At 43.6% G+C, this 16805-nt stretch overlaps 1 protein-coding gene across 3 annotated transcripts in view; it reads left to right on the top strand.

Annotated features, from left to right (window-relative positions):
• Window positions 1–15711, top strand: part of KCND3 (potassium voltage-gated channel subfamily D member 3) — a 318453-nt gene extending 302742 nt beyond the window's left edge. For 2 of the 3 annotated variants that reach the window (XM_074263064.1, XM_074263066.1), the window contains exons 4-8: window positions 3966–4067; window positions 5545–5634; window positions 7342–7398; window positions 8641–8888; window positions 10167–15711. In XM_074263064.1, the coding sequence (XP_074119165.1) occupies window positions 3966–4067; window positions 5545–5634; window positions 7342–7398; window positions 8641–8888; window positions 10167–10368 (699 nt within the window). In that variant the 3' untranslated portion in view covers window positions 10369–15711. The remainder of the gene's footprint in view (window positions 1–3965; window positions 4068–5544; window positions 5635–7341; window positions 7399–8640; window positions 8889–10166) is intronic. The other variant, XM_074263067.1, reaches the window with a different exon arrangement.
• The last annotated feature ends 1094 nt before the right edge of the window (window positions 15712–16805 follow it).

The raw sequence follows: 16805 nt of genomic DNA, 5'->3' as shown, positions 1-16805 counted from the left end.
GGATCAAATTATATAAGGCTGTAATGAGCTTGACACAATTGGATTTCCATATGCAGCTCTCAGCACCCAGAGCTTCCCTAAAGCAATAAAAACCACTTTCTAATATGGGGAGGGAAGAACATTGTTTGGATGTAAACATGTAGTTGGAGGGGAGAGAAGGACAGGAACAGATTTTCTGAAGCAAGGAGCTTGTCAGGATGAGAATGACTTTTGGAAACTTGGCCAGCTGGGCAGAGAGAGAACAGATACATTTTCCCCCTATCTTCCTTCCATGTTTCTGCTTCTATTTCTCTGGACTCTCTAGTTGAGGTGAGCATCTGAAAGAACAGAGGAAGAAGAGACAGGTCACTGCCTAAGACTTTAGAACTAGAAGGGCCTAGTCAGAACCATTTTTTTTATACAAGTAAACTGAGGCCCAAACAGATTAAGTGATTTTCTAATATCCCATAAATCATAAGTAAGCCAGAGGTGCTGTTTTAAAAGCTCCAGAGCAGTACAAGGGAAAGATAATGGCTCAATCCTATCTTTGACCTTCCAATCTGAAGGACCTTCTGGCTTCCATAAAATGAAAACCAGGTTGGTCCAAATGGCTTCCATGCTCTCTTCCAGCTCTAAGTCTATGGTCTGAACCAAATCCAATGTGTTTTCTACCTTTAAAAGACATGCAATTTTCTATGCTTGTTTAACAGGATTTGTGGCCCCAAACTCCAGTCCCTTGTCCTAGCCTCACCAATTCCTTCGGGTGAAAAGGATAACCTCCATTTCCATCACTGCTCCCAGATTAGGCAGATACTGGTAGATGCTTTCCTTAGATGGCTGAGGAAGAAAGCACCAGTGAAAAACTAAACCGTTTGCTTAAGAATGTGTACCCAGTCTTAGACGTTCACTGGCTTACATCCTTGACTCTGTCTCTCACTCTCTGTCAGTTCTTTTTGGCTGAATTTATTTTGCTGATTTGCTATAATGCTACTCTTTAAAATTTCCTTAAGCTCAAATCTTTTGCATACAGAGTTGACATGACTCACGATATGCATTATTTTTTGAGAAGTAGAGATGGCTTTAGCTAAACTATCCGCACTCTCTCAACCCAATATTGCCAAGATATATTATTTGTGAAATAAATGTCCAAGGTCTGGAGTACAATGTGTGGCTAAGTCACAGCAAAGTTCTGTGACCTACTTGTAGAAGGAACTGTGACCCTTGGCCCTATTTACTTTGGGCTGCTAACCAATTTACCTCAATGAGAAAACTGTTCCTAAAAGGTCCATTGAAGTTTCCTCCCCTGTCCCTCTGAGCCCACCCTAAACCTTCTTTGATCCCTGGACATTTCTTGTATCCTGTATGTTCCTGGAAAATATTAATAGAATCGATCATCATTATTTTCCTGACAGTGGCCAAGGCAAGATCCTAGGCTAATGGACAAATCATGTCAAATGCCTTGCACTTCTATTAGATAATCCAACCCCCTGGATCCCTGGACTAGTTTTAACAGTTAACAATCAGCCAAATAGAACTCAGGATGAGTACTGTTCCTAGGTGGAGGAATAAGAGAACACAACAAATGACTGCATTAAGCAAATAAGCAAGTATATATTAAGCACCTCCTATGTGTCAAGCAAATGAAATAATCCCTGGCTTAAAGGAAATTACATTCTATCTGGAAATGGCCCTGGATGCAGTGGGAAACCTTGAGCTTTTTAAGCTAAGGACTTTAACTGGTCTCAGTTTGACTAAGGCAACACCTATTCAGTGATCAAGGCTAGGGAAGAAAAACTAAGGTGAAGAACAGCCTTTTTTTTACCTGTTCATAAACAATCTGATCTATATCTAGCCACCCAAATGGTTCCAAAGAAGAAAATGAGGCTGGTGATTTTGCACAGTCCTCCCTCACTCAAATCCAGCTCTCCGATGTCATGGTTATAGAGAATGAAGAACAAACAATAACTACATTGTATCTAGAGAGACATATAACTGAAAAAATATCTGTAAGATATATGTAACAATATATAACATATATGTACAAAGTAATTTGGGAGGGAGAAGATATTAAGTACTCAAGATTATTTGGTACTGGTTTTTAAAAGAGAGAAATCAATCAGTAGAGCTTGTTATGTATACAACATAACTGAAACAAATCAAACATAGTGTTTGATCAACCAAAAGACCCCAATTATTCATAGGGGAAGTACTCACTATTTAACAACCCGGAAGAAATTAGGCTTTACTTCACTCCATGTAACAAGGTAACTCTAAATGGATATATGGCCTAGATATAAAAGATCACATCAAAAACAATTGAAAGGAAGGAGGAAGAAACTATGTTCCAGATCTAAATAGGAAATCAAAAGAAACTCACAAGACTAAAATGGATAAACATCATTATTGTCATCATCACACTGTTATAGGCAGAACAGCATGAAATCAAATGCATACAGGTGGGAAAGTACAAGACGCAAGACCTTGAATGCCACAAAAAGACATTTGGACTTTACTCAGTTAACAAGAAAGTCACTAAAGATCTTAAGGCAATGGGACAAGACAGATCTGAGTTTGGATAAAAGGATCATTCTATCAAATATATGAATAATGGGAGAGAGAAATAAATGGAGAAGATTGGCACAAGGGAAAACAAGATCTCTGCTGATTTTAAACAGAATGCACAATAAGAGACATGTGTCACCTGTATGTATATATATATATGACATGATCTTTCTTTACTCAAACAAATGTGAATGACCTTATATTATCATCATCACCATCATCATTTATATAATTGTTTAAAGTTTGTAAAGCATTGTACATAATAATCCTGTGAGGTAGGTGTTATTATTATTCCCATTTGATAAATAAAGAAATTGTGGCTGAAAGAGATTAAGTCATTTGCTCAAGATCACACAGCCAGTTAATATCTAAACTGGGATTTGAAATCAGGTATTCTTTCCTAAGTCTACATAAAGATAGCATGTCAATATATTAACTCTCCAATAAGTATACACAGGATCTGAGGTAGCGTCCTACCTGAGCCACCAACCCAGAACTTTCATTCATCTGTGGCACAACTAAGAAATAGTCTTCCTAAAAAGCTGAAACATGCCCTCTTGTCACCAGGTCTACTTAATCTGAAGACAATTAGACTATCTTCTGCATCACCCAATCAATGACTTAAAATAATAACAACAGTCATGTCTTACATTTAGTCTAGAAAATGAAATAGAATATTATTCAAAATATTAAAATATTTTGTTCTATCATATGTACATAACTCTAGAGTCCCGACTTCATTTATCTGTTACTTATCTCTGTTACTGACTCCCTCTACATCCATAGGACTCCAATATTTAACATACTATGATTACATGGTTTATTGAGCATAGTCAAAAAAAGAAAAAAGAAAAAAGAAAGAAAGAAGCCAATCACCATCTCCTAAACCTCCTCCTGCTTGCCCTTCCAAATTTTCGAAGAGAGAATTCCAAAACTACCCAGAGCTGTAAGTAAGGAATAAAGAAAAAGGATGGGAGGAAGTAACCTCTCTTCTCAAGACCATAGACTTTTAGAAAGGGAAAGCAGAAGAGATAGTGTTGAAAACCAACGTCTGCTCCTCTGCTTATTATTAATCCAATCGGATTCATAGTAGCTAACATCTTAGCACTTGGGGTATATTTTTGTCAACGTTTCATCTCTATCCCAAGATCTCTGTCCAATAAGAACATCTCTTCCATAGCTCAGGTCTCCGGCAGCCTCAACATCTGGTCAATAAAATCTTCAGTGAAAGTAATAGGGGTAGCAATGGCTTTCCGTATCCTGTCATGTAGCCAGTCCTACCCTGCAGCATGCTCAGACCACTGTCCCAGGTCACATTTCTAGACCTCAGCTCAGAATGGAAGAAGCTCACCATCACACATGAAAACCGCAACATGAGATCTTAACCATCTCAATGTCCCTCTTATTGTCTTTCTCAATTACAGAAAGCCCGCCTTGCCAGGATCCGTGTGGCCAAGACTGGGAGTTCCAATGCCTATCTGCACAGCAAGAGGAATGGTCTTCTCAACGAAGCCCTGGAGCTGACAGTCAGTATCTCGGAATTGGAGGGAGGGGATAGGGAAATAGGGTGGGGGGAGAGAGAGAAAAGCTGTGGTTTTCTCCCTCCCAGTAAGCTCTAGGTCCTTATCATGCTCATAGTCTACCTCCCTCTCACCCCTGACAGGTAAGGAGTGATACTTCTGACCTTCTCCCAGATATCTGATCTATTAGATTTGCCTCATTAACCATCTCCTCCAACACATGTATACACACACACACACACACACGCTATATCTCAGTTTGAACTGAATTTAAAGAACTCTTAACAGTTGTCTGTTAAGACTTAATTCCCAGACTTCATTTCATAGCTTCCCATCAAGAGGTATTGAGCCTATCTCCTTAGGGGGAACTATTCCAAAGATGCTTTCTTTCCAATCAAGCCACCAAGTATGGCCCTTCCAAGTGCCAGGAAATGTGTTAGATGAGGCTCAAAGGCAAAAGTGAAACAACGCCTGCCTTCAAGGAGCTTACAATCTAACAGAAGTAACATACATGTAGAGGAACATTCAGAATGTGAACCAAACACGTACAAGTTCACCTTGGCGGGTAGGTGGAGGTATTGAAATGGATTTCAACAGGTGGGAATGAGGAAGGATTCCAGACACAGGGGACAGCCTGTACAAAGGCACACGGAGAAGTAAGATGGAATGTCATGTGGGAGGCACAGATGGCTCCCATGGCTTAAACCAGCACTTCTCAGAGTGTGTGCAGTGGAACTCTAGCATGATTCAAATTTCACTGTGCCAAGAATCTCCTCCCTCCACCCCAAGACTTCCTCATTTACCAGCCCCCTTCCCCAGCTGCAGTTTGCTGTCTGCTTTTCCCAGCTTAGTCTTGGGAAGGTCACACAATCGCAGCTCTATCCCAGTCCTGGAAATGTACAGAAAAAGGAGGTCTGAGAAGGGAGACACTCAAAGGAATCCCAAGGCCCCAGTTATAGATGTCCGGTAACGTTCTTTGTTCAATGTGCCACAATTCCCCAAAGCAAAAATCATTGTGAAGTGAGGGAGGGAGGAGGAAGCATGAGAATGACTGGCTTAAATCCTGGCTGATCTGAAGCTGTGTCTTGCCATACCTAGGTAGCTTGTACTTATTCCCTGAAGCACACATCCCTCCATCAATAATTTCTTTTTCAATAACCACAGCATCCTCCTTACACCTACTCCCTGAGCCAAAGCAGCAAGTGGGGTAGGTGCCATTGAAACTTGCACACGTCAATAAAGAATTTCCCAGAGGGCAGCTAGGTGGTGCAGTGGATAGAGCACCAGCCTTGAATTCAGGAGGACCCGAGTTCAAATCTGATCTCAGACACTTAACACTTTCTAGCTGTGTGACCCTGGGCAAGTCACTTAACCCCAGCCTCAGGGGAAAAAAAAAATTCCCAACACCTAAAGATCAAGGATATCTGGGAAGAAGGAACTGTACTCCATTCCCTACTTTATTTTATCTCTTTCCTTGTCTCAGGGTTCCCCAGAGGATGAGCACCTGACCAAGACCACATCACTCATTGAGAGCCAGCATCACCACCTGCTGCACTGCCTGGAGAAAACTACTGTAAGTCTCCCCCTTTTCCTCCTTAGCCATCCCTCCCAGCTATCAACTTCCCTTCTCCTAAAGGTATACCCTGAGTCTCAAGCGCAGATCCTAGATACAGCCTATAACTCCTCAGACCAAGATGGTGCCAGGGAATGGTGGGAAACTCACCATCCTCTCCCTCCCAGCATCTCCCCATGCTCTCCGCCTCCCTACCCTGAACTCTGTCATTCTCTCAAAGGACTGAGTCACAGGGTGGCAACCCTGCCACTCTGAACTTAACAGAGCAAGAAAAGAGAGGATTACCTTAGTGTAATGACAAGAGTTCTTAACCTGGGTTCAAATCCAGGCTTGACCTGAGAAGCCTTGGGCCTTTAATTCTCTGAACTTCAGTTTTCTAATCTGCAAAATACGGATAATAATACTTGGCCTACTAAACTCAGAGAGTTTCTGTGAAGATCAAGAGGGATGAGGCATATAAAGCAATGAAATAAATGCTCTATAAATGTGAGCTACTAAGCTATTATTATCTCCCAATTATGAGTGACTCGCCAGGGCCTGGGCTCTCAGATAAGGCTGGAACGTACTCCCTAGTCCAGCTACACATCTGTAGCCAACAGGAACTATGGAGCAGGTTTTATGCTATCACAGTGTGACTGATCTCCAGCTCTAATGGGCTGACACATCACCCTCCACGTAGATGCTACTGAGCCATCCCTTCCTCTTTCTCCTCTCTACCATATTTGCCTGATACAGCAACAGCCTGAACCAGTTTTCCTGCACCCAGGAGAGGCTTCAGTTGGTGCTTTTTGGCTAGGCCCTTCTAGTGCCCCCCTTCCACCCATATGGAAGGTGCTGGGAGATGGAAGGAGCTTTGCAACTGAAGATCATCAATACTACTGCCTCACCTACACCCAAAGGATGACAGAAACCCTAAGGAGGTTCAAACTCTGAAAGGCTAAGGAAGCAAAAAAAAAAAAAAAAAGTTCCGGGTTAGGAGGCCATAATTGAAATGAGCTGGAACGAGATGCTTGGGCCACCTAAATAGAACATGAATAGGGTGGAAGCATCCACTCTAAATGTTCCACGGTTCTCTGGTACCTTCCTTTCCCCAGACTGGATGATCAGCATGTCAGAGAGGGCTTTCTGAATAAGACTAGCCAACAGTCTTCCCTCTCACACCAGGGGGAAAGCGCTTTAAATATGCACTCTGGGGGTGGCATGTGAACCCCAGAGTTCAGGAAGCCTGAAGCAGAGCCTAATGTTTCCAAGCCTCACCAATACTCTTCCCTCACCTGCCCCAGAGGGCTCCTTTTGCATGTCTGAGGAGGCCCCTGGAACTCGCTTCCAGGACTTGGAACAATCTAAAAGGACAGGCTCAGACTAACTGCCCTTTCAGACTGCATGTGCTAGATGGAATGTGGACACTTTAGAAGGGAGTGAGGGGAGGTGGGGAATGGTTTGGGTCGCGGGGGGGGGGGGGTGTAAGAAAATGAGGATGTTGGAGCTCAGGATGTGATAGTAGGGTTAGACGTGGATGAAATGTGGGGGTGGAGGGGGGAATGCTGGGATTGGGGGCGGAATGCTGGGCTTGGAAAGTGGAATGTGGGGCCTGTGGAAGTTGAGGGGAGGAATGCCAGGACTGAAGGTGGAATGTCAGAGTTGAGCTTGGGAATGCTGGAATGTACAATCAATGGTGTTTTTATCTTCTGTTGGCATGTCCTGTAGGGGTTGTCCTATCTTGTGGATGATCCCCTGTTATCTGTACGAACTTCCACCATCAAGGTAGAGCTTTTTAAAAATTCAATTCCTGTTTTTCTCTCTGATTCCTGTGGCATATGTGGACTGTTCTCTTTCTATCACTGAGTCCGGTTTCCTTGCATGCGTTGTCACTTCTCCCCGGGGCTAGTCCCGCGCTCCGCTGTCACGGCGGGGCCAGCTCAGGCTTCCAGTTTTCTGTGCAAACCTTCTCGGCCATCTTTCTCTCCCGACTTTCTCCTTCTACCTTGCTGGGGACGCGGGGGGGCTGGTCGAACACGGCACTTGTCTTGGTATCCTGTGAGTGTCCGTGTGCCTTCTCTGTCTGCGCCACCTCCTTGGCTCTCTGGGCTGCTGGGCTAGCCTCTGCTCCCGTCTCACTCTCCTCTCCACTCTGGCAGCCTTAGCCGGGGTCCCAGGCAGACATCCGCAGGGCGGCCCTCAGCTTTGTGGGGTTCCTCGTCCACGGGCCCCCTTTGTCCGGTGAGCTGCTCTCACCCGGAGAGTGCGTGACTTTAAGGAGTCCCGTGTTCGCCACTCCTGCCCCTCCCCTCCCCCTGTCAAAACACCTGCATTAGGAAAGCGCATTCTTGTAACACCCAACCCTACTTCGGTCATGGGGAATATGGCACACCTCCTGCTTCAGTGCATGTGGTGACACACAGTTATTAAGCACCTGTCATGTGGAAGTCATCATGCTAGAGAGGGGAGGAAGTGTGAAGTCCTAACCAACCTATCTCTACCTCTGGTAATGTCAGCAGGTTCACCTCTGATGATATCACCAATTCCAGCTCTGGTGATGTCACCAAGTCCCCCTCTGATTTTATCACCAAGTCCAGCTCTGGTGATGTCACCAAATCCCCTTCTGGTAAACAAGCAGTCATGCTTTCCCCCAGCCTAGGTTCCCACCCTCTAGCATGCTTGTCCTCCAGCACCCGGAGTAAGCTCTGACTCATAATCATTTGGACAGTTTAATCACAGACCCCTCACCCCCTTCTGAACCACCACTCCATAAGGAGGACACGACACAATCCCGCCATGGTACCTTCCCTTCGTCCCCATCTCCGCTGGGCTAGCCAGGGCTGCCAATGACTCTTAACTCTCCACACTTGTGGGCTGTTACCTTTCATGAGTGTTCATCTGTGCTCCAGTCTCCTGGGGGCCTACCCCTAGGGAGCCCAGGACAAGACCCTCCAGTTCCTCGTGAGGGGAGCTCATCCCCTCCCTTCCACCTCCTCTTCCCACATGCTTCTCTGTCCTTCCCAACAGAACCACGAGTTTATCGATGAACAAATGTTTGAGCAGAACTGCATGGAGAGCTCAATGCAGAATTACCCATCCACAAGAAGCCCTTCACTCTCCAGCCACCCGGGCCTAACTACATCCTGCTGCTCCCGTCGAAGCAAGAAGACCACCCACCTGCCCAACTCCAACCTGCCAGCCACCCGCCTGAGGAGCATGCAAGAGCTCAGCACCATTCACATCCAGGGGAGTGAACAGCCCTCACTCACGACCAGGTGGGTGCGTCCTATTCCCCCTCTCACAGGAGTTTTCAGCTGTGGAGGCACCCACCAGCTTGGGCCATTCCACATCCTCCCTCCCTCTCCTTGTGCTCCAAGAGCATCCCATGACGCCGGGTTGCTGTCAGGATTGGAATTAGAAATCAGGAAGGCTATTATTGAAGCTGCAAGATAATCCGCCCTTGCTTAGAAAGTAGACTTCATTATGAGAGTCAATTCTTATTGACTTGACAAATGGACAGTATTTATGTAACACTTTAAAGTCCTTAAAGTACTTACTTCACAACAAAACTGGGAGGGAGATGCTAGTATCCCGTATTTATAGATGTATAGATAACTTTATATAGATAATATATATAGATAAATTTATAAATAGATAAATATAAATAAATAAATATAGATATTTATAGATTAGGCAATGAGGCTGAGGACCATGACTCTACAAGTCTCACAGCCAGTATCTGAGGCAGGTTCTGAACTCAGATCTTCTTACTCTAAGACCACCTTCTTATCTACTTACTACGCTATCAAATGATTTAGTTTCCATGATCTGACCAGTAATCTCTCCACAATCCTACATTCTAATAGGCAGCCATTATAAATTTCCATATAAAAAGCCAGCACCTGACTGTGAACCCCCTGATGATAATCCTTTCTAAACTTAGCTTCAAACGACATCCGTCCGGCCTGGAGCTGGACCCCACAAGCTTTTCCAGCCTGGAAGGGGGTCTTTCGAGAGCTGCTACTGCCCTGGCTTATCCTTCGGGAATCCAACAAGGATGCATCACTGTAGGACTTTAGTAGACGACTTGGAGCTTAGTGACTGGTTTTGAATCAAAGCCCAATGCTCCATCCCTACTCCTTACTGCCCTATAGATATATATGGGCAAAAAAAAATTTTTTTTTTAGAAAACAAATTAGAGAGATTGGTCCTTTGTCTTTAGCTGTATAGGAAACCCCTACAGCCTGGCACCTTGTCTCACTTGAAGAAGTAACCAGGGTATCAACAAGCTAAGTGGACTTGCCCATGGTCATATAGTCAGTATGCGTTTTATTTCTATACATATTATATAATTACCTATTTATATATAAAAATATTAAATATCTATTTTTAATTAAGCATGACTTTGGGGATCTTCTAAGCTCTGTTAAGCTCCAGTAATGGGAAAAATGAAAGATGTCATGAATAAGAAACCTAGGAGTTTGAGGGAAACATGGATAGAAAGGAAGAACTGGCCCCTTAATTCTTTTTTTTTTTTTTTTAATCCACCCCAGTCGTTCCAGCCTTAATTTGAAAGCAGATGATGGACTGAGACCCAACTGCAAAGGATCCCAGATCACTACAGCCATCATCAGCATCCCCACTCCCCCAGCACTGACCCCAGAGGGGGAGAGCCGACCGCCACCATCTAGCCCTGGCTCCACCACGAACATTCCCCCCATAGGCAGCAACATCGTCAAGGTCTCTGCCTTGTAAAGCCACTGAGGGAAGGGCTGATGGAAGGGCTGGTAGGAGGGATGGGGAGGTGAAGGGAGCCTGTGGGGCCAGGCTGTTCCCTTCTCCTTCCCCTGCCACTCCTGCCGGTCCAGGTTGTACCCCTCGCACTAAAACTGTGCCTGCAAGCAGAAGGAGACACTACTGCAGCCGCTGCCGGAGGGGACAGAGCCCTGGGCACCACTCCCCCACTCTGGAGACACACAGAGGCAGGGTGGGGAGGCAGGGGACGGGGAATTGGGGAGGGGCCGTGTGCCAGGCCGAGGCCTGGCGGGGCATGGTGGGGGAGAGCCTCAGATCAAACTAATTGTTTCTGGAGACTCCAGTAAGGAAAACCCAAGAACAAGGGAGCAGCACAGAAGCTGAGAGATCACACGCAAAACAGGAAGGAAATATTAACACTGTGTATTTAAGCACCTTTTTCAAGGCTTTTAATGGATAATATTTATTCATGGGACATGACTGAAAAAAAAAAAAAAAAGGTGGAAAACAAAGCAGAAAAACAACAGATTTTTGTGAAATGTTTTTCTCCATGGACCCAATACCTTTAACTAAACCAAAACAATGCATTTTATGAGGTTTTTTTTCCTCCTTTTATAACAAAAGGCTTTATGCCAAGATGTCAGTTGTTACTGAGTTTTCTCTCCTTTCCCCACCCCAGGTGGGTAAAACTGGGCCACTGAGTACCGAAGCCTGAGTGACCCACACAGTAGCCATGTGACCATCCATACTGCAGCGCTTGCTCTCTCCAAGTCTTATCTTTGTCTCCTTGTCTCTTTGTACCTGGTCACTGCCGCTCCCTTTGTCTCTGTTCAGCTGTCTCTTCCTATAGCTCTCAGTGCGAATGGCTACCTTGGTCACTGCAGTACAACTGTATGTGGTAAAAATCCACCGGCTAGTTAATGGGAAATTTTGCTTTAAAAAAACAAAAAACAGAATGAGGGAGAAAGCCAAGAAGAGACAAGATGGCACTTCCTAATCATCTGCCCCACTGGTACTTCTGAAGTTTTGGTTGCAACCAAACTCATTAGCTTAGGATCTTGAAAAAGGAAAAAAATCATATAGAGAATCTTGTATCCTGATGAATAGGAAATAACAAAAAAATGGAAGAGACTCCATGGAAGACAACTACTCTCCTGTTGTTCTGTTGGTACTGACCATGCACTCTGTCCAACCCATAGCCAGGAGCCTCTGGGAAGCTTCCCCTAGACCATATGTGATGTGGTCAAGGGCCTAAGATACAGCCAACTGGTTTTCACATCAGAGAACCTGAATAAGCTGAGCAAGATTGGTCATGTGTATTCAGGCATGTTTTATTTTAGGGTGTGGAAATCTGGATGGTCCTTAGCTAGTCTGTCCAGTACCAAAGAGAATAGATAAAGGGCACATGTCCCTCTGAGCAAGCATATAAATTTGGCTTTTCCTTGGAAAGCTGGACACCACTTTTATGAAGGGGGATATCCTCCTGTCCTTTTCTATCAGTTTCAGCAGAAAAGAGTGGATAAGCGAACTACTACAATTTGATTTTTCCTCAAATTTTGGGCTCGATAAACTTACCCCTCCTATTTCCTGGACTCCCTACCTCATGACCACTAATTCAGCCTGGGCTATGCAGGATTAAGATGGTCATGTTATCTCCTCAATCCCTTGGAGTTTCTTAGCAGTTCCTCCAAACCTACTATCTAGCTAAGTGTTTATCACTCTTGCAGTTCTGCCTCAGCCCTCCATAGATGATTACTTTGGTCAAGAACCTAACTTTACCCTTATTAGGTCTCCCCATGACCCTGGCCCTATATGCTTTTAAAAGGGGTTTCCCAGTTAGTTCCTAATCACAGAAAATGAAGAGCTTTAGATAGGGCAAAGGAGAGGGAGCCTTTCCAATCTCATCTCATTATGTACTCACAGTGCACCCAAACTGGTCCTGACCTCAGGAACCCCAACATGGAAAGATGTTCCTGCCTTCTGAGCTTAGTGTTTTGGTGGGAAACAAAACATTACTGCACAGCCATGGACCATGGGTATATATATATATACCCATCAGGGTAGCCATGCAAACCTAAATACACTGAATTGTCAGTGCTTAAAATTTACTAACTAAAGATAGTGTATCAGCGAAGACAAGCAGAAGGACAATCTTCTAGAGGGCAAATAGGGACTTAGCATGATTTTTAAGGGCAGAAAGTAAATAATTCCAAAAGTCTAATATAGAGTTAAAATGCTCCGAGAGGAAAAAGTTGAGGTAAAGATTGATATTGTATAGCTCTTTCTTGCCTCAGTCATTTTCAAGTTGTTGTAACCAGCCTTCTGGTGGGGAATCACCTCGGAAGCAGCAGCTGATCCTCTGTGCCCAGTCTAATACCCAGCCCACATTTTGGAAGAGCTTTTGAGATCACAGGCTTATCTTTGTTTCATGAGGCATTAGAATATTTTCATGAAGGCAAATCAACACTGAAAAGTCATTCTGGGTCACAATGAACCTCCCAGTCCAAGTTATCTTGTCTCACTGTAGAACCAAAGGCTGTTTTGCATGAAAACATCTACAGCATCGATAAGATGGGAGTTAAAAAGGGATCTGAAGATCACATGGAGTTCTACCTCCCAACAAATGGCCCCAAAAGGTTTGAGATGCCCCAAAGCTCTTCTGGAACTGTTGTGACTCCAGATTTGGGCTTTTTGTGAGGGCTGAAGGGTCTTGTTTTCCTCAGCTATAGAATGAAAAGATTGGGCAAGATGACCTGAGGTACATTCAAGTCTATAGTCTTCTCCTGGCATCCGCTGAATCTCAAATAACTGCTCATGTCACACTGCCACACCACCTGCCCTCGAAACTCCTTCACTCCCTTCCCGATTCCCAACACTTCCAACTTGACAATCCTCAGCCAGAGATGAAACCTTAGTTTTTCTAACCTTAAGGAAAGGGGATAGCAATGAACTATATATAGGAGAAAAGCCCAAATATAACTGGATCCTTCCAGACTACTTAAGTGGGCTTAACAAGGAAGGTACAATTCTAAGAGTGATTATCTTTGCATCTTGGTGGGGAGGGGGGCAAAAGGTTAAGACCAGAATTGATTGGTCCTTCCTCTTCCACTAGCTCTGGAAAACTGGTTCTCAAGTTTTTTCCATTCATGAATCTCTGGAGAAATCCCTTAGACAATGTTACACTCCACCCCCCAACCTGTCAAAACAAAGTTGGAAAAGAACAGAGGACCTAATATGTCTTTAACACCACCTGTGTTATTACTTTGGAGGTCCAGTGCAAACCTAATAACTAGTCTCCAAAAAGATTAAGGGACTTGTCCTAGGAGATACAGCTCAGTAGCTGAAAACAAAGCCTATCTCCTGACTCCATTTACCTTCAGAACAGTACTTTGACACACCAAAATAGGGGATTCTTTTAACACTCCATGCCAAATGCTTAGTACAGCAATTGTCACAATGCTTGGCAATATGAGAATAAGTTACCTGGCAATTTGGGGTTAGAGGAGAGAAAAAGCTCAGAGATCACTCTGTGGGAATCCACTGCCTTAACGTGGTTATCAGTTTGTGTTGTCAATTCTGTTTGTATGTAGCTAGCTTTTTCAAAGCCAATTAAGATGCAACTCCCCTTTTAGTCTTTGGGGAGGGTTGAGAAGCACTGACAAACCAGAGTCCTTTAAATCTGTTTAGCACTTGCACCTTTCCCAAAACATATATGCTTCTCATAGCCCTATCAGATGGGTAAAGGATTTAGTTTCCTATTTTGCAATTGGAAAAACTGAGGCCGACAGAATTAGGATGCAGCTTTATCCAACTGTCTCCACTGCATTTTCCCCAAGACTATCATACAGAATCTACACTCTGACATTGCCTTTGCAAGGGAAAAGTGTCATTCAGAGCCCTCTATGGGACATCATAAATTTCTGCAACTATCAATTTCTCCTCCTCGGTACATCTGTTTATAAATAAGCCGGTATATAGTTTCACAGCCTGCTCAAAAGACCAGGCCCCCTCAGTTGCAGTTTGAGGACTTCAGAATGGTGGCAACCATTTTTGGCTCACAGATTACACAAGGGGGTCGAGCCTTATACAGTTGCTGCCAAAGGAGCTGATCTCTCATGCTTACCTAAAGGACTAACACCAGCACAAAGAGCGAAATTGGGCAATACATCAATCAATAAGCATGTACCAAGTATTCACTACATGCCAGGCACTGTGTAACACTGGGGATACAAAGAGCTTACATTCTATATAAAAATAGTGGCCATGTAATTTTGACCATTAATTAGCAAAGGTGGAGAATTCATGAACATCTTGATTCTGTTGATCTAATATGTGGATCAACCAAGTCCTTGTTCTCCTGCTCCCTAATTTGGGATCTTTCCACTCTTTACAACTTTATAGAGTAGGGAAGGGTTGATTTTTAAACTTCAGATTCAAAGCATGGGTCAAAATTAAGTTTTAAGAGTCTCTGTAGATTCCAGTGATCCCAGCTCCCCTGTCCCCTGTAACCAGATAACTGTGAGGTTGGTTATGCATAAAAAATTTTTTAAATTAATAAGAGTTTACCTAGCATAGCCAAATATCCAATCCCACCCAACTAAATGGCACTGTGAATATGGCCAAGCAGGGAATTGATAAGGCTTTTTTTTTTCCCTTTGGGGCTTCTTTGTGGAGAACCTCATCATTTGCAGAGTGTTCCATGATTTAAGAGGGAAAAGCACTGTCATGACCCTTAGAAAAAGGCTCATTAGAGGAAGGGACCATCAAAAAACAAAGTAGTTTAAAGAGGTTCTTCCTTAGTCTTGTTTCATTATGTGTCTTTCTCACCAAGTTTGGGACTGGCCTTTGTCTCAGCAAATCACTTACCTATCTGGGGTGGGAATCACTCCATTTGGTGTAGGGTGATCTCAGTCCCAGGAGATTCCTTGAACCAAGGGACTATTTTACAAAGTTGGGGCTGGGGGAAGAGGGAGGGTTGGTATATTTTTGATAATCAGACATTCCAATGCAATGTTCTCTTTAGAGGTCCCCCCACCCCCTTTGTTAATGTTTATTGTGAGAAACATCACGTACGTTCTTCTCTATTTTCGTATAATAAATGGGCTTTGCTTACCAACGTCACAATGGCAGAGACAGAAACGCACTGTACAAAACTGCAGGAAGATTCAGACTTCATCTGAAAACAACTTTCTAAAACAAAGTTCTTGAGTTTCCTGTTGTCTTCTCTTTGAAATTGTAGTGCATATGTTAAAAGTGTGTCTATCATTGACAGTACCAAGTCGTGTGCCACTGCTGTACCTGATGTATCCAATCTGGATTAAATGGCGTTATGTGCCACAAACCCCAAAGTGATGCTGTGTGCTTACTGTCCTCCGGCTTTCCACTTGTACCATGGCCCACAAGAGAAGTTATAACTATAACTAAGATCCCTTTTGTTCCCTGTTAGGACTATGTGGGTGGAAGACACAAAGATCATCTAGTCCAACCTTCCTGGAGAGAGCGAGCTTGGATCCAGACCTTGGCCCGCTCCTTCCTAAGGCAATGCACCTCCTCCTGGGACCTCTTGTTCTGTCATCTGTGAGATGACAAAGATGGACACCCATCTAGCTCCTTTATAATCCACTTACTACTTAAACTTTGAAGAGGAACAGCTAACACATGTGCCCAGCTCTGTACCAAGCCCTTTATCAATATTTTCTCCCTTGAACTTCAAACTGGGAGATGAAAGATGAGGGATTTGGCTTAGATCACCTCTAAGAGCTTTGAGTTCTAATGTACCATCATCCTTCTTGATCAGGGCTAGAATGCCTCCTACAGAATCCCTGAGATAACCATCCAGCTGCTTGCATGAATACTTCTAGTCACAGAATGCTCACTACTTAAAACAGCACATTCTGGTACTGCTATTCTCAAGTTCTTATGAGCTAAAAATCTGCTTCTATGCAACTTCTAATTGTCCTAACTCTGCCCTCCAGCTACAAATCTGAGCCTTGCTATAAAGAAATAAAACCCGCTAAATCAAGATACCTTCAATTACCAAAAAAAAAAAAAAAAAAAAAAATTCAAAATGAATTATTTGCTAAGGAAATGGTTACAGAACAGGCAGCTGCCACAATTATCAAAAAAGTTCAAAGGAAATACTCATAAAATTGTCACCATTATACAGCAGCAAGATTTTTGATCATTGGAAATAGCATGAGAAGACATTTTAGGACAAATTGATATCAGAGAGGATCAAAAGGCCCAGTAGCTAGACTATGCTTTTTACCTTCCACAGCCAGAGAATGGCTGCTCTGAATCTTATCACCCACTAGGTGTCACCCTAGCCCCATAGCTCTCTATAGACATCAAGAACAATGAACAATACTTACATTTTCCATTATGGTATGCTTGGATATCAGGTGATGGGCCAATAAATATTCCAAAATTTGTGGACC

The sequence above is a fragment of the Sminthopsis crassicaudata genome, chromosome 4, assembly GCF_048593235.1.
Source record: "Sminthopsis crassicaudata isolate SCR6 chromosome 4, ASM4859323v1, whole genome shotgun sequence".
NCBI lineage: Eukaryota > Metazoa > Chordata > Mammalia > Dasyuromorphia > Dasyuridae > Sminthopsis > Sminthopsis crassicaudata.
This window is presented reverse-complemented; position numbering and strand designations above follow the sequence as displayed.